Below are 18,585 nucleotides of genomic sequence, written 5' to 3'. Positions count from 1 at the left end.
AACCCACAGTTTATTGGACTTCAGCCTTTGTGCCATTTTTAAGTGCAACAGAGGACACAAGGCAATGCAGCAGTCTGTCTGTGCCAGTGCTACTGCTTTGAAGTTGGCTTTGTGTTTCCAGGCTCAGTAGCTTTATAGAGAATTGGAAAAATATTATAGACATATTATATAAGTCTTTAGTTAGTGTGACAAAATCAAATTCATTCATATTCATTACTGATATCAACAAGCATGTCATATCTCTTTTAAAGGGCCTTTATGTTACAGTTTGTAGCAATTTAAATGTATTAATCACTGTTTTATGGGCCATATAAGATTAGATTGTAACGTGACGTGAAAAATTAGACCCTTATTGTCTCTCTCAGTTGCCTATACAAGCCTGTGGACAATTTGTTTAAGCTGTTTAATGCTGCTGGACTGTGGATTTCTTTGTTAAGAACTTGGGTCGGATTTTCCGTGACACGATGTGACTTTATGCATGTTCTCCAGTGCCTTGTCTCAGTGCCTCTCCCTGCTCCGCTAACAGGGAGCAACAGTAGCTGATATTGGTTAAGAAATTGAATTCGCTAACGAAAACTAACGACTGGCCTCCCAGCACAACATAAAAGTTCCACAGAGCTCCTTTAAATTTTAATTAAAGGGAAAATAAATCCTACCTTTCTTGCAACATATGGGTTCTCATTCATTTCCAGCCAGTATCAAAATTAACTTGCATGAGAGAGGTCACAGTGAACATCACATCTGCTTTTATTTTTTGTCAGGGTCTCATCATTGTTGTATGGTAATGCAGAGCAGACTTTGCAAATCAGTGCACTGCATTACCGTGCAACAATGACATTACTGTAACTTTGACAACAATTAAAGCAGACGTGCTGTTTAATATGATTGATTACCCAACTTACGCAAGTGTGAAGTCTCTTGAGCTGTTTTCTGTACCATCACAGAATAAATGGAAAGCAATGGCTGCCTAGAAAGTGAAGGGAAAATAATTTGATATTGTAATACAAGCATGCTATAAAAAATGAGGTAATATAAAGTGAAAATGCCTCCCTTCCTATTTCTGTTTCTTGTCATCTTCGCCTTATTTAGCACCCTGATATGTTTCAGACATTTAACTGATACTGCCATCCAGAAAGAATTACAGTAAATAAGCTGAAAGTCATTCAGTGTCTTGCTCAGTGACACTTTGACAGGACACAGGGGAATTGATTGACCGATCTTTGCTCTTACAGCACTCAAACCTTTGACACTTCAGTTATGAGACTGTCTGTCCAATCAGAACACCATTCTGCTGCTAAATGCTTATCTGCTAACCACTTATCCACTAACCGCTCTGCTACATCTTCAGGAGTACGGAGCTCATATGCCAGTCAGCACAGCCAGCTGGGCCAGGATTTAAGGTCAGCCATATCCCCGGACCGCCACATTGCACCAATCTACGAGGATCGGACGTTCCAGGGCCCATTGTACCGCAGCCCGAGCCACACCCAGGGGGGCACCCTCTACAGGAGCACCTCAGGTTGGTCCCACATTATTTATATGGTAACACAAATGACAAACCACCCATTATAAGCACCTAATCTATGGGCTGTCCCCTTGTAATGACATCAAATGCCAAAGTTTGTGTCTAACACTAATCACTACCGACTATTGTTTATTTTTTATAACCAAAAGAAAGCTGTCAGAGATAACTTAAAGCAAAAGTGAATTGATTCAGACATTTGAGGTGTCAGAATTAGGTGTTGAAGAGGTGTCTGCATATGTGTATTCTGAGCCTCAGCAATTGCTTATTTCTTACTGGACTGGGTTGAAATTTGTCCTGAACATCCAAGAGACCCCAAGAAAACTTTGCAACATGATTTCATTTAAACAGTTCTTGCTAAATGCGCAATGTTGCTATGTGACTTTACAACTTTATTGTTCAGCCAAGGCCATAAAATCAACAATCAACTGCAGACTCCCACTTATGCTATGTCTCTGCCTCGATGCATGTTATAATCAAGAAATTCCCACACCTCTAGTTTTGAATGCACCAGTAAGCCCAGTAATTTAACAGTAACACCTGTTCTGTAAAATTACACATTTACACCTCTTTGTTCTTGTGGTTATGACTCGCGGGCGATAATTTTCTCCAAAATACGATAATTTTTGGCCTCTGGTATGGTAGTTTAACATTTCCCATCTTGCAATGCTGACAGCAACAGAAGTACAACAATCAGGCCAAAACCAGGCAAAGGAATGTTTGCTGCCAGGCCACAAGAAAACAACATGTTTTCGTAAAACAACCACTGAATAATTATTTTACAACTTTATAGGCTATTTGTGTTGCAATTACCTTTATTTTGATTTACAGTTCATCAGTACATGAGGTAATCTGTCATTACTAGATGCTTGATCAGCATGTACTGTGTTCTTCGAGCTATTGCACCTAGCTAGGTAAATTTAATTTTAAAAAGTCAAATATTGAAGGGGAATTTAAAGGGGGATTTTCAAATAATATCATATGCCCTAAATAAGGGTTGTGTTGGTCATTATTCCCTTCCTCCTGCCCTGTCTGGATCAATGTTGTTAGTATAAAAATGATCCACAGTGTTTTTACCAGAAACTCTATTTGGTTTTCTTATCCCCCGTCATCTTCTCTCCCCTTTCCCTGTGCTGTGTCTTCATGCAGTGGAGTCACACAGTTCAAGATTAGCAGTGTTTCTTTTCTCATAATATTTTCATTTCAAACAAACACAGAGTACTTGTTTGTGTTATCTATCACAGATGCTCCCTTTGTCCTGAAATCTCTCGAAGTCTTTCCCATTTAATCTGAGGCCCTCTTGACTCTTGGAGAGCACCATTTCTCTGTCCACCTGCCCTTTAGCGCTACGTATGTTATGTCTTTCTTCTGTGCTTTTTTCTCTTGCTTTCTATTTTTCTTTCTCTCTGTGTCACCCTCACCTTTCCTGCCTCTCTTCCATTCCTCCCTCCACTGTCAGGCAGAAAGGGTGAGACATGAGTTAATAGGCAGGTACTGATATGTCATCCTGCCACAAAGGAGTCCATTACCCGTGTGTCACACTGAGAATCAGAAGAAGGATGGAAGGAGCCAGGGGGACAGCTTGGTTACCCACATCCACAGCATCCAGCTCTCCTGATGTTGGCATTCTCATCTCATCATCCCTCCTGCCTCAAATACACATGCATAGCTTTCACCGACACACACACACACTTCATTCAGCTTTCTCCTTGCCACACCGGAGATCTGCTTAGACCGATAAGCGCACTAATAAATGCTATTGATGCTGTGAAAAAGCCCCCAGACAAGCCTCTATAATATGCCTATGCCAGCTATATTGAAAGAAGGCGAGTGGGGCGGAGCTGGGGGGGTGCTCAATATGCAGGCTTTGTAAGAGCTACCTCATTAGAAAAATCCAATTTGATCCCAGTATTTTCTTTGTTATGTTTTGAAATGAAATTTCAATGAGGCCTTACCAGCTTTGCATGCATTCTTTGGCTTTTTCTGGAAGCTTGCACTGCACTGTTTTTGTGTGAGTAAGTGGGAGATTTTTATGTTAAGTAGAAATATTGATCCTTGGCTGAGAAGATGAGGAACTGAATCCAAATAGTTGTGGTAAAATTGCAAAGCTCCACTATGCTGTTTATAATTTGTCTTCCTTGGCTCTGCTAGGTTACATTTGGGGAGATAACCATATTGCAGGGTGGTGGTGGTGCTGCTGCCCAACATAGAAGTGCACTGATGTGAGAAATTGTGTATTTGGAGCAGCACCACAAGTTGACGTCTCGGTTTCTGGGAGGAGGGAGTTTGAGCGCGCACATGCCCAGTCCTTCTGTTGGAGGTCTGATAGGGATCTGACCAGCGCAGCAGTCACGCTGCCACACATCACGTGACTCTGGTGAGAAGGAGGGCTAAATCCAACCCCGCTTGTTTATGCAGTTCTGTGCTTGTGACCCATTGTGTTTATAAACTAGGTCATAATATCACTTGGAGCAGTTATAGGAGGAAAGATGACTGAAGCAGGGTGCTGTGTGAGGCTGAATATTGGACCTTGCCTGCAAGGATGGCTTCTCTACATGTTTGTGTTTGTGATGCTTCCGCTTTACTAGCGTATCTCTGACTGTTTTTGGACCTCGTCATGGTGTGCCATTGCCTCCTTGCTGTGTTTGGCAAAGTTAGCCTCAGAATGGCGCAGAGGACGGAGAGGGAAGGATTTGTTGATCATCGAGCAGGTTGAGGCTTCCTGTCCTCTTTGAAAACCAGCAGGATCCCTCTGCTTAAACACAATCTTGTAAAAACAAAACAACAAGCAGCCCCTTGAAGGAGAAGACTTCTGCCTTGTGGAACCATGGGAGCTGTGTTTTATCCTCGTCATTAATTGGTTCCAGATTTAGAAGTTGCTGAGTCTGTCGGAACGGCCGCATGCTTGTGTTTTCAGCTTGGTTTAAAGTTGTTTGCTACCGGTGTGCAAGGCTCAGAGTTTAGCTGAAAAGGTCTGCTAATCTCTACTCACATGGCTTTGTCGGCTCGTGGTCGTTGTTTCTGTTTAAACTTTCTGTCTGAAGGTTTTGTATTCTTGGCCCACAGGTGTGGGGAGTCTCCAGCGGACACCCAGCCAGCGCAGTGCCATGATCTACCAAAGAAACAACTATGCTCTCAACACCGCAGCCACCTATGCCGACCCATACCGTTCAGCGCAGTACCGGCCCTCCGATCCCAACTACGCTCGACAGGCTGTTGTCATGGACGATGGTGCCACTCGCTCACCCTCGATAGACAGCATTCAGAAGGATCCGAGGTAAGCACTGTTCACGTTTCTACACTACCAGATATAGGCAGCCGTTAGTAACCAGCTTTGTATAGCAGGAACCAGTCATCCACAGGGACTACTTATGCTTACAAGGCATCCCTGTTCTGCTGGGTCAACACCAGTGTCCTCTTACTATTCAAACAGGGAGCCCCATGGGTAGTCACATGCAGCTCTAGCCTTTAAGCTGGCTCGACTACGCCTGGCCACTTAACAATGGAGTCTCACATACATTGAAGTGCTGTGTCTGCTCTTGTCGTACAGATGTGTGTGAGCAGAGAGAGTGGATTGACCTCTGCAGTAAACCCCTGACCTTGCACATTGGGAGCTTTCTTTACATCCGTGTATGTTGCTGTAGTGTAACTACTTACAGTGAGTGCACCAGGCGGGAACACCAGAACCCAGGAAGTGCATCAAAGAAAAATGTCCCCCAGGATTTGACAGGATTTCTGTCAAGGCGAAATAGTTTATTTTTCATCTTTGGCTTTTTGTGCTATGATGTAATCCAAAAGAAAAATAGTTCAACCTTCCCTTGGTCTTGCTGCACATAATTCATACTTAATGAATTAGTAGCACCAAGTTTTGGTGTTTTCATGTAGCGTGTAGCTTCTCGCTTTGCAAATGATGTTTTCTTTACCAAATATAAGTCTGAAGAAATTTTGACAAGTGACATTTTTATTTACTTTAGAGTATTTCTTTAGTGTATTTCAAGAGCAGTCGAGAGACAGTGCATTCCACGCTCCTTTCTTTAGTGTACTGCCAACAGAAAAGCAGTAATCCAAGTGTGACCAAAGTGGATTGTTATATAGAACCGGATGTGAATGTAATTTCCTGGGCTTATCAGTTTGCCCTGAGGTGCTGAAGTATTCATTTTGAGGAAACTGTGCCTGAGTTTTCTAAAGAGTCAACTTTTCTTCTGCCTCTGTCGTCGTGCTGATACCTTTGCACCTTACCTGCAATTCTAGGGAGTTTGCGTGGCGTGACCCAGAGCTGACAGAGGTGATTCACATGCTGCAGCACCACTTTCCCTCCGTGCAGGCCAACGCAGCCGCATACCTGCAGCACCTGTGCTATGGGGATAATCGGATTAAGACAGAGGTAGGTGTTTGCTACTGATCTGATACTTTGTCTTATTAAAATGACTTTGTCATCATCTGTGCTCAATTACCTTCACTTCAGATCATTATTTCACAATTGTATTTATTTTTTTGCATTCATCAGTGCCAGCTGTATAATGTTTTGATGTCCTACTTCTAAACCGAGGGTGAATAGAGGTGCTGCAGTATTAGAACAATGTTATGTTTTTTTTACCATAACCCCATTAAAATTTGAATAGTATTGGACTATTAAAGGGAAGCTTCAGTTTATTACAGCTTGGGTTTTATTTTGGAAGCTCCAGCCTTTTATTATATTGCACTGAAATGCAGCATCATTTTAAAAATTAGTCCAACGAGACACCAAGTACAAGTGTCAAGACGATCAGACTAGCTGTAAACAAAACCTCCATAACGGTAGTAAAAGGCAAGCAATTAAAGTTAAAACCATACTGTCCGTTGCAGACATTCATCACAGTCTACAGACCACCATTCTGCATTAAGCACAACCTTGCATACTTGATATAGTTTTGCATATGCTCACAGTTTTCCTGTCCAATGATTATTCTTGACATCATGGCTCACTTTTGGTTTTACCTCCCAGTTAAGTCACAGCTAATCTGCCAAATCTTCTGGCTAATCTCAGTCTCCCTTATTGCATGTTAAGGCCTATTTTTAGTACTTTTGCTGTATTCGGAGACTTCAGCAATCATTTTGGTGAGTCAACATCATTATATCCAAAAATGTGGATAGCACAGTTATATAAATATGTAAAATCTGCATACCCTTAATTGAGACAAAATCTACTGCAGATTTACACACATAGATACAAAGACACATTCACACTGCTCACTCATGTCATAAAAACGGCCATAACAGCAACTAAATAGATAGACACACAGAACTCCAACCTTTTTTTCCTTTCAAACATTGAAGGTCAAGCTCTTGCTTTCTTTCCTGATGCATTTTGGTGAAAGAAGATGAGGTTTGATTAGAAGATGCAGGAAGAGGACTTGAGATTTGAGATCTGAAGTGTCTTTTATTCTCAGATGCCAAATGTCAGTATATCACAATATGGATCATACTATACAATAAAAAAGCAGGAAGCTTATTTTAATGGAAATATTTTTACCTTGATGAACATATAAATTTAGTCCGTCAAACTACCATCTCCTGTGTTTCCTGTAGTCATGGATTAGCATTACTTCTCCAAATAATTTATATCTGGTATGAATAAATTCCCAGGGTGTAGATTTTCTTGTCACATGAATAAATGCATGACTGTCCTCTCCACAGCTAAAAAATGCTGTTAGTGGTCAGAATCTTTTTCTAATGGTGTGTGATCTCATTCACAAATTGTCTATAGGTGTGTCGACTGGGAGGAATTAAACATCTGGTGGACCTACTAGACCACAAGGTCCTTGAGGTTCAGAGGAACTCTTGTGGAGCCGTGAGGAACCTCGTTTATGGCAAATCAATGGACGAAAACAAGATCGCTGTGAGGAATGCAGGAGGAATCCCAGCTCTGCTCCGCCTGCTGAGAAAGACTGTAGATGCAGAAGTGCGGGAGCTTGTCACAGGTAAGTGAGCATGTGTGGAGAATATTTGTGTAGTTGTATAAATTGTGTGTGTGATAGTTTCTCCCCCAGTGTGTAGTATTCATACTTCATACTTTATCCATCCACCCCATAATGACGATGCACTGTAATACTCCTTCATCTGGATAAAAAAGGAAGCAAAGTTATCGTTTCAAATTATCTTATCAAAATTAACTTCCTGTAATCTACGGCTTCAAGTAATAGTTGATTTCTTTATCAATCAATACATTTAATCAGTCTACAAAGTGTAAGTAAATAGTTAAATAAATGCTATAGTTCCAAATTACAATTAAATATTTGGAGAACGGTGCAGGTCATCAACACTCTCAGGAAAGGGAGGGGGACTTTAAAAGGTGAGGTTGTGTAAGTGTTCACAACGTGTTTCTGCTGCCTGCAAAGGGCCAAAAAAGTCAGTTATTGCAGGTTTGAATACTTATCAATTTCCAAAATTGTTGTCTAATGATAGTTGATCGTCTAATCCATTAATCAGCTGGTCAGTTTGGCACTACTGTTACAGCCCACCCTCATCAGCTCCTTAGGCGATCGTGAGGTTACAGTAGGACCGGGAGACTGCAGAAGCTGCTGAATTATTTACCTGACATACCTTGGGGGTGTCTTGAGGGAGTTATGTTGATGTGGTCTCTGAATGCTGCTCGAGTTTATCAGGCGCTGCATGTCATGGTTAACCATACCATGTTGCTCCTAACGAGTAAGAGTGACTAAACAGTTAAACAGAGTCTTTATTGGGGTCTATCCTCAGCTTATGATTGTCATAGTACCTGAGTCATAGAGGCTTTTCCTTAAATTGCTGCTACTGCTGTCGCTGCTGCTTATGAGGCCTGCAGAAGAAGAAATCCTCCTTGTACGCAGAGATTTAGCTCCTTCTCTGTCTGAAAACAACAGATGCTGACAGTCTGCTTGTCACTCTCCTCCTCCCTGCATTGGACTGTGTGATGTCCAAGCTCTGCAAACAGGGTATTAATCCATGTTGTTTAGGATCAGGGTGGAGCGCTACAGAAATAAGCAAGCCAAGACATTTGGCTCCTAGGTGGCTGAGTCAGCTGTTTGAGCTCGACTCCAGCCCCCGCTCTTACATGATCTCGGGTTACAGTCCAGCGGTCTCTCAAAGGAAAACAATACAGCTGGAGTACAGACACAATACTCTGTAGTATTTGTATATTGTTGGGGGGAGATGGTCTTCAGTTTCCTGTTTCAATGAAGTGTCTGTTTACTTTGCTTAAAGCATACCAAAGGAGAAAATAATCGACATTTTAAAAGAGCGTAATTTGTCTCTGCTCATACTGGTGTTTATGTTAAAGCAAAGGAGTTGATGACTGAAAAACCACTTAAAATGTCTTTCTTCGCTGCCTTAATTCAAATTTCAGGAGCTTGTGCAGACATGCTTTAATGTGAGCCCTGTTTTAAGTTGTTTTTTTTGTTTGTTTTTTTTCCCTTTCATCTACGAGTCTTGAGAGCCTGCTGCGGCTAATTGGTAGTGCAGGCCCCGGGATGTGGAGCAATTAGAAAAGGTCAGCAGTGCTGCATCACCTCTGGTTAATTACCGCTGATTAGAACAATCCACATAAAGAGCTTTCAGCTGGATGACAAGGGCATCCCACATCAGAGCTTTCAGTGGTGCAGACAGAAATCACTCACTCACCAGCAGCTCGTTTCTACTTCTAAAGCACTGTTTGGGAAATATTGTACGTAATCGTAACACCTTTAAAGGCAGCGTCATTGTTGTTGAAGTTAGTGGGGAAACCAACAGGTGTGAGAATTAAGCTTGAGAAGCTTTCAGGGCTCCCATTGTGTCAGCGGCTCCTTCTCGACTCCACTGGGAGGTCCAGGTGTCGCCTGTGCTTCAGTAGATCTAGCTCCAGGTCAGAGGTCATGTTGTGGGGACACAAAAGTGACCTCAGCTCCCTTACCTGCCTTGACTTCCAGCAGCTGTTGTGGTTATTCCTCTGTCCTTAGACAACCCCTCAGATCAAATGGTCAGGCCTCACAGCACCGCCATTAGCTCCATTTAGGGGGGGACAGATAAAACTGCACACACACAAAAGCAATGATTTGTCACCCTGTGTTAGATATTACATCACTCCCCTTATCTTGGCTTTACTTTGGCAGAGTCAGCTACATTCTTCTTAATCACGATTTCATTGTGTTGGAGCTTTTGAGAGTCTGTTTGAATATTCTTTGCTCGTACAGAAAAAAAGATGATTGTTAAATAACAAGAATCACTCATTCAGGAGCTCATCAACTTGACTGGCATGCACTCATCTATACTCCCCATCTGTTGCTAGAAGAGACAAATCTCTGGATCTTGTTCGGTTAAGCAACCGTATTATCGATACTACTTGAGCCAGTTCTTTTATCATTGCCTTCCTCTTTTACTATTACACTCTTCCACTAATGTACTTCATTACAGTCATATGATAGCCAGGGCTGTGAGGGTTACTTTAAAAATGTATTCTGATACAGTAACTAATCACCTGTAAAAAATTGTTACCAGTAACAATCCAAGCATTATATCAATCAATTTTAAGTAATGTAACTGGATTACTTTCCGTTACTTTTGGATTACCTCAATACCAGACATATGGAAATGAAGACAAGAGAAAAGAAACATCAATAAGATGACTTTTATTTAAAATTGTGATCCTGTTAGTAATCCCCTTTTTTAGTAAATGTATCTGTAATCTAATTACATACTTTTTCTATAACTTAAGCGGAATATAGTTACCTTTTTTGTATCCTAATTTATCCCATTACATGTGTACCTGCACGATGAGTAAAATCTGCAATGTGCAATAACATTTATTCAGTAATGCGATGCCAATATGATTTGTGGTATATAAACAAATATTAAAGTGCCTGCCCATATTAGCTCTTCTCTCTTTCCTCAGCCATTGTCTCAGCTACCCACACATTCGCCACTAAATCTGCACCAAGTAATCTGAGGGTAGCGCAAAGCTAGCCAGGTCGGCTCCATTTGATGAAATTTAATATTAGCATGTACATAAATAATATTTTAGACTCTTTTAGGAAGTATTGCGATTAGTTTGTTGTCTGGGTCTCATTCTGGTGTGGAGATGTGGATTTGCAGCGAGTGAGCTGGTATTTACACACAGCCTTGTTTGATGGCATTTAAGAGCATGCCAAATTTAATAATATTAATTACATTGGAGTCAGCTGCTCCTTCTTAAAATGGCAAACCTGTTTCTACAACTCTAAACCTGCAGACTTGCATTCAAAACATAATTACTTTAACATATTTTAAACTTGTTTGGTTATTGTGGCAATAACTTGTTTGGTTATTGTTTTTTTATTTGACTGACTTATTTGATTTTTGTTATAGTTCTGTCCAGATATGTATGTATGTATGGATGTATGGATGTATGGATGGATGGATGGATGGATGGATGGATGGATAGATGGATGGATGGATGGATGGATGGATGGATGGATGGATAGATAGATAGATAGATAGATAGATAGATAGATAGATAGATAGATAGATAGATAGATAGATAGATAGATAGATAAAAAATCAGTTTGACAAACTAAACCTACTGTGAAAAAGAGGCTTTTTCCAGTTTACACAAAGATTATCAGAATGGCATTAACACAAATAGACCCAGTCGCCAAGTGTTGGCATCGATTGCTGTGTTTGTTTTGTTCGAGAGCCGTGAATGAGGAGGTTAAGACCTTTTGATCATAAGAAAAATGAGAAACTTAATTTGATCCAGAAATAAATCCATTTATAGCCGTAAGCCGCAAAGTACCGACTTCCACTGCATGAGGGAGAAAGTTAGAAACGCCCACAAACTTCAAAATCACACAGCATGCTGCGGTCTGAGGTTTAGTCGATGCAGCATTGACAAGTTTCCAGTTCAGCTCCCAGAAATTGAAAGGTTAATAAACAGTGCAGTTTTTGAATGATCAGCAGCTTTTCACAGAGTGAGGTAAATGCCTACCCGGTAACCGCACCTCACAAAGTCGATGACATGCTGACCTGTGGTTTAAGAGATGAAGATTGTCAGACATTTTAGGAATCATCCAACAAAAGATCAGTTTAATCTCTGTGTGTCCAGGAGAGAGATGGTTGTGGGTTGTGTTTAGCCTTGGTGAGCACAAATACTAGAAGCATGGAGAAACTGTTAGCATGTTGTCATCAGAAGTGAAAAAAACACTGTGGTTACTAAAGCAGATTTTTGATGGCTAGCTTGCTAGCTAGCAGTTTAATCAGTAACATGTAAACAAGACAGCTTTTCAGTGGTTGAATTTAGTAAACTGCTGTAGTAAAATTACATATACACTAAGATTTTTCACAGTATTATGTCCACACAACCTCTGTTGCATTTCTGGATCCTAACTCTCTCCTCCTAAGCTGTTTTTTATTTTTTTAAAGCCTGCTTAAGGGGTTTTTAAGGGAGCTTTTCCTTATCCGAATCAAGGGGCTATGGATAGAGGGTGTCGAATGCTAGTGCTGTAAGCAAATACTCTAAATTTGAATATAAAATTGTAAAACGAAAACTGACATTAAATTGTGAAAAAAGCAGCACCTCCACAGGGCTGCACGAACACGCTGCATGATGGACAGAAGTCAAACAACGTCACTTTCATTGATTAAAAAAGAAAATTTGACAGAATGTTTCAACAATAATTATGTGGTAATGATGGCAGAGAGTTAAAAATACAACTCGGTCACAGGCAGAAAGTTTTTTGCACTCCGAGCCATCCAAAAAGCCTTCAGATTTTGGTCAGTAGATGAGAAGTTAGCCTGCGATGTGACCACTAGCAACCTGGGGGTATAGCCTGTATAACAATCAGGATATTGATAGCAACAATCATTCATTTGATTTCTCTCTCCAAGAGACAGCCTGTTCTGTTTTTGATTAGAATCAAACTCCTAGTGGGTCTTGGAGTCATTGTAATAATTACAGCGGATTATATTTCCTGCAAATGTCACCGAAACAATTTTAGCATATGCAGTGTGTTGTACTCTTTAGTGGAAAACAGCCTGATGTATGTATGACCAAATGTAATCAGATAATAACTGCAGGGCTGAGTCACAGAGAAAAATACTGCAAAAAAGAATATGAAACCTGTTCTGGAGGAGATGTAGGTTTGTAAGCTCAGTGTTGTGCTAGTCAGTTTGTGAACTTTGGGCCCTGACACACAAAGTCGATCCCTCAAAGAGCTATCACTGCAATCGTCTGTCTCCCCACCATCGAGCCTCTAATAAAGATGAAAATGCCAAAAGGCTAGTCTGACCCCAAGGGCTGACACAAATGTTTCGAAGCTTCCACTGTTGCCATGGTAATAGACGACCAAATCGGCATTGGTGCGTTTTTTGTTGTTGTTTTTTTTTTTTAATGATTTACATCATCAGCAAATAACCCAGTAGTAATAGGGCAATATTATTCATTATACATCACATTATTTATCATTAGTTATTCTCAGATGAGGAGATTTCAGCTTGATTTTGTGCGTCACAGCTCTCATCTGAAGTCACCGACACTGCACTGAAGCTGGGACAGTGACATTTGATCGTGCAACAGTGAGAGTTAGAAAGCCAGAAAAATGTCGAAAAAGTCAAGTGTCTGGAATAACCTCAACATTTGCAAAGATGACCCCTAAAATGTCGAGTTCAAGATATGCTAAAGGAAACTGGCAGATCATGAATCTACTACAAGTTTGGCTAAATACCTGAAAACTGTAAGTAACAGTTTAGCCGTCTTGCAATTGCTAGAAATCTCTTTATGGCTGACATTTTATGGATTCCAATATTCATGGGTAACGCTCACTGAGCTTCAAAGCCCCAAAAATGATATTCAGGGCAGCACTACTGACCACTGACACATACCTACAGAGTATTCTGCACCTTAGAGGGAGGAAATCTGTGTTCTCTATCTGTAATTCAGCCTGCCATTTTAATGCCACTATGAATCTGTTTAAGCAGTCTCTTTATATGCTCGTAATATGAATGAGATTATGTCGAATAAAATATCGCAACCGGTACTATAAAGTCTTGGTTTGCTTTGCGCTGGCATTTCTAACTTGAAGTGTGTCTTCTGGCAAAAGAAAAGAAAAAGTCGATGCAAAAAATCAAGGAAAACCTGCCATAAAAGGATGACATTATTGATTTACAAGCAAAACTGGTGAATTGTTGCAGACAACGGCAACAGTTCCAGGCAAATGTCCATCCAGTTTTCAGTTCAGTTAGTCCTGGGATCAATGCTTCAATAGCTGTTAGACTTTCTAACGAGCTTCATATTTTCTCTGTGCTGAGCACTCCCTCTCTCTCCTTGTGCTCTCTGGAGCCTAACTCTGGACAGACTATTGGCCCTGGTGTCACAACAGTGTTTACCTTGGGTCAGTATTTTAAAGCCAGGCCAAGGCACCTGAGAACAGGTTACTGAGCAGCGAACACGGTTTAGCGCTATATTTCCACACGCACACACACAGACAGGTCTGCTCCGTTTGACTGTCAGATATGACTTATGGGTATTGCTGCTGGTGTTGCACCTCTGACGGTGCTGTCAGTCACACCTCAGCGAATTCATGTGGTGATTTCTCTGGCATGCCACGGCCTCCATAAGACCAGAAATCTTGCAGAAGATGTTTTACAGATTGACATTAAAGTGTGTGTGGAGGAACATCTTTTGGTGAGTTAAAAGGACCGGGGAAAGTTGGTCAGCAGGCGTGAGAAATTTATGTGTTATCGCCGCATTAGAGGTCCTATTTCAGGGCAATCCTTGTGTGTCTGGGTATCCCGTGAGAAAGGCAAACACAGACCTGAATGTGCTTGCGCAAGGAGCAGAGCTCGATCGCCACAGAAGGATTTGATTGAAATGTATCCCACTGCCTGAGTGGAGCAAAGACGTCAGCCCACCTGATGCTAGGGTTTCCACATGCAGCCCTGCATACACTTCTGGCAGGCCCTGATAAGACGCATACGCTGCATACTAACTCCCAAAGTATCGCTTAAATCTCCGTCAAAATGAAAATGAAATAATCAAAGTTCAGTTAAGGATTTTAACTGGTTTAAAAGCACTTTGATGTCGTGTTAATAAGGATAATGGTAAGGGAAATGGCTGTTGATGAAATGGATTGCTTGGCAGACACAGATCAGCCTGTATAGCTCATTGCCAGCAGTGTGTTTGAATTGGGCTCCAGGGCCATATTATAGCCTATTATTGTCTCCATTGGTTCAATTAGAGAGAGAGCGGAAACAGCGTGCTGAGAGGAAATAAACAGTGAGGTTAAGAAAGGGGAAGTCAGGAAAGCAAATGCTTATTTTTGACCTCTACCAGAGAGGTGTTTTTGTATACAACATGTAGAGTTCAGTGGGGTCTCATTTATAAACCTTGCCACTTCCTAAGCAATTGACATTTATAAAAATATACTCGACGAGGAAATGTGCGTTAATTTACGGAAACTTTGACCCGTGCGTACACACATTTTCGATGCAGGGGGAATTGGTGACACAGATGCAGAGGTGGTGAATTGAAGCCAGAATGTAGAAATTAAATGTGAGAGGCATTATTCAACACATAATGATGATCTCATGTTTGATTTCACTTCATATCAAACAATAATTATAGATCAACCTCATCATGAACACTCAAACTAGCAGTGTCATTTGTACTTGCCCATGTAGAAAAATAAGTAATAAACAATATTAAGCAAGGTGAATATAAATTATAAGGTCCCCTGCATAAGTAAAGGATAAATAAATTATAAATACATTGAAGGGCATCTCATCTCCCCGTCGTTCTTTAGTTTGGAAGTATTTCCAGACATCCGATTTAATTTTTTTTTTGTGGGGGATACAATGTGCAAGCTGAGCCTTTAACCTTGGTGACAGGCTTAGGATTTTTGGCATGGCTGGAAAGATGCAGGCTCCTTGTGGCAAGTCAAAATAAATCCAGAAATCAAAATAAAACTGTACGTTACAGAGCTAGACTGCTTTCTCGAGTCACTCATGTGAGAATATTCACCATTATCCTGATAAGAAAAATTCCCCACAATCAACTTTTGTGTATTTTGTTGGGGTTTTTTTCAGTCTTATTTCCTCCCATCCCACATGCACATGTCATGAGGCACTTACAGTTGGACCATTAACACACATGCATACTGTACATGCACTTTTGTAGTTTTGTTGTGGCATCATATTTGTAATTACAGTGGAGTTCAGCTCGTCCAGCATTAGCCTCCTCCAAAGTGCCCTGCAGAAGTCAGCCTGTGCCTTAGCATAAGCCTAGCAAGAGGCAGCTAATTAGAAGAACATGCTACATGCTGGCTAATCCTCGACAGATGCAGCATCAAAGGCTTTTGAGGACTGTGCATGATTATCAGTGGTTACCAAAAGTATATTTGAATTCAGTGAAATGATGGCATGATTTCAGATGTCTGAGGCTGTGCCATATGGATCTCCGCCCCGTCCTCTTTCTTTTTCTCTCCGTTTCAAGTTAATAATCTTTGCCCTGAGGGTATTCTGCTAGGATGAAATTTGATGTGAATGTCTGAAGCCCTCATGCTAGAGCTGTTGTTTTATCTGTGAAGAGGAGTATTTTCACACAGGATCTGTGTGTGCGTGCATGTATGTGTGTTTGTGTGTCTGTCTGTCTGTCTGTCTGTCTGTCTGTCTCTGCTTGTTTGTTTTTGTGGACACATGCACACACACATTGAGCTATTAAAAGCCCAAGTTGTTGGTCTTACTGTTGGGGTTACCCTGACTGCACGTGACAGCTGACATAACCGGACGTCTGCATGCCTGTTTCCTCAACGCCCATGTTGTCTCCGGCAGGGGTGCTGTGGAACCTGTCGTCATGTGACGCCGTCAAGATGACAATCATTCGTGACGCCTTAACGACTCTGACCAACACTGTGATCATCCCTCACTCCGGATGGAGCAGCTCCACCTTCGACGACGACCACAAGCTGAAGTTCCACTCCTCCCTGGTGCTGAGGAACACCACCGGCTGTCTAAGGTGAACCACCTGATGAACACACTTGGTGTTAGCACCCCTAGGTGGATGACTGGCGCTATTACATCTAGTGTGGAGGGAGCTCATACTGTAAATTGCTGTGTTAAAGATGTTTTTATTGAAGTAAACAGCCATTATTTTCACAAACAAATACAGATGAGGAAGCCAAACAGAGAAACAAACACCCACCCACAGCCCTGGTATAATAGAAATGTCTCCCTTGTTCACAACTGAAAACTAAATAAAGTAAGGTCGCAATGTGTGATAATGAAGTATATGAAATGACGTTAAGCAGACAATGAGAGCACAAGCGGTGTGTAATACTCACTATTTTGAGGGGGTGTAATCATTGTAGTAAGGCCCATAATTATTCATACATTGCTAGTTTCCTCCTCACAGTAACAAGATGTTTTTAGTTGTAGTAAAGGATGTTAATTCATTTAACCATTGCCTCTGTGAAGGAGGAATTTCTGAATTGCAGTTTTGTAGAATATACTTTGAGTAAGTAAGTATTTTTTTTATATTAAAGCTCATATTAAGACCTTGTATATCTCCCCAAATCAAGATCCTAAGGTCAGATGAGATTTTGGTTATTAGAGCATCAGAAGTTATTCACATTATGTATTTCCTAAATTCTTCAAGATAAGAGCAATTCCAGAGCAGATGAAGTAAATCTCTCAAACATTTTAAAGTGTGTTTTATTCATTTCAAGGATATTACACCAATTGACATTATCATAGTTGTATTCAAGATTTGATTCTCATTTTTTCTGTAAATAGCTTTCATTTATTTATTTAGTTATTTATTTATTTCACCTTCATTTTACCAGGAAGTCCCATTGAGATCAAGATCTCTTTTACAAGAGAGACCTGGCCATATTAAAGTCACTAACATAATGAAAGCAACATATAAAACATGATATACAGACATCCACAATTAAACACGAGAATTGTGGAGAATAGCCCTTAAATTCATCAGTGGCTATAAATGTGTCTAATTTCAGATCTCTTTGCAAGTTATTCCACCAAGGACCAAGGTGCATAGTAAGACAAAGCAGTTTTCGCAACATCTTTCAGAACCTTAAGTACATTAAAAAGCAACCACTTGATGGAGCATAGCTGGTAACTCGCAGAGCTCAGACACAGAAGGGTACAGAGTTCATTTGGAAGTTCACCTACCAACACGTTAATGTTGTGTTTGAAGATAAAATTACACAAAAATGTAATGAGGGCGAGTGAAGCGTCACATTTTCGTGGCCATCAGCATCAGAATGGTATGGTAACATAAATAATGGTTTTATACACAACATAGACATAAACTCTGCCTGTTTTAATTAGAAGCTTGGATTTTAACTTGTTTAATCTCTGTTTCAAAACTATCAACATTTCATACATACTCCCAGCTTCTCTCCTGGGGCTTCTTCCTTTGAAGACATTGTGGTTTAGCCTCAGTGTGAGTGTGTGAGTGTGTTAGTGTGTTTGTGTGTGTGTGTGTGTGTGTATGTGTGTGTGTGTGTGCGTGCGTGCGTGCGTGCGTGCGTGCGTGCGTGTGTGTGTGTGTGTACCTCCTGCACACACATACATGGTTGTCTGTGTGTGCACTTGGTTAATTCCTTATTTACTCTGCAAAGTGCTATAATGACTTGAGTCAGACCACACACAAACTTCATACATTATGGATGGTGTATTGGGACGGCAAAACCCACATTACACATTCAAGTGGGACACACAAACACACCCACACAACCAGGCAGCTGCGTTTTTGTGTGTTTGCGTATGCTCATTTGTTTGTTGAGCAAAGCCCCAAATCAAAGGCCTAATTTATTTTTGTGTGTTGTGCTTTTTTTAAAGGAACCTGAGCTCAGCTGGAGAGGAGGCCAGAAAACAGATGCGCAGTTGTGAGGGTCTCGTTGACTCACTACTGTATGTCATCAAAGCCTGTGTAAACACCTCTGACTTCGACAGCAAGGTACGCACTAAGACACACACACTCACACACACGTAGCCAGGAGGAAAACATGTTACCACACGATAAGAGGCCGTAGGGAAAAGTCCTACTTAACCCTGTTTGAATCATTTCATTGCCTGTG

General features: G+C 41.0%; 1 protein-coding gene across 4 annotated transcripts in view; it reads left to right on the top strand.

Annotated features, from left to right (window-relative positions):
• Positions 1-18,585, top strand: part of LOC141002099 (plakophilin-4-like) — a 95,537-nt gene that overhangs the window by 64,590 nt on the left and 12,362 nt on the right. For all 4 annotated transcript variants that reach the window (XM_073473269.1, XM_073473267.1, XM_073473268.1 and 1 more), the window contains 6 exons: positions 1,349-1,519; positions 4,589-4,799; positions 5,774-5,906; positions 7,269-7,482; positions 16,316-16,499; positions 18,347-18,464. In XM_073473269.1, coding sequence (XP_073329370.1) covers positions 1,349-1,519; positions 4,589-4,799; positions 5,774-5,906; positions 7,269-7,482; positions 16,316-16,499; positions 18,347-18,464 — 1,031 coding nt within the window. The remainder of the gene's footprint in view (positions 1-1,348; positions 1,520-4,588; positions 4,800-5,773; positions 5,907-7,268; positions 7,483-16,315; positions 16,500-18,346; positions 18,465-18,585) is intronic.

The sequence above is a fragment of the Pagrus major genome, chromosome 9, assembly GCF_040436345.1.
Source record: "Pagrus major chromosome 9, Pma_NU_1.0".
NCBI lineage: Eukaryota > Metazoa > Chordata > Actinopteri > Spariformes > Sparidae > Pagrus > Pagrus major.
This window is presented reverse-complemented; position numbering and strand designations above follow the sequence as displayed.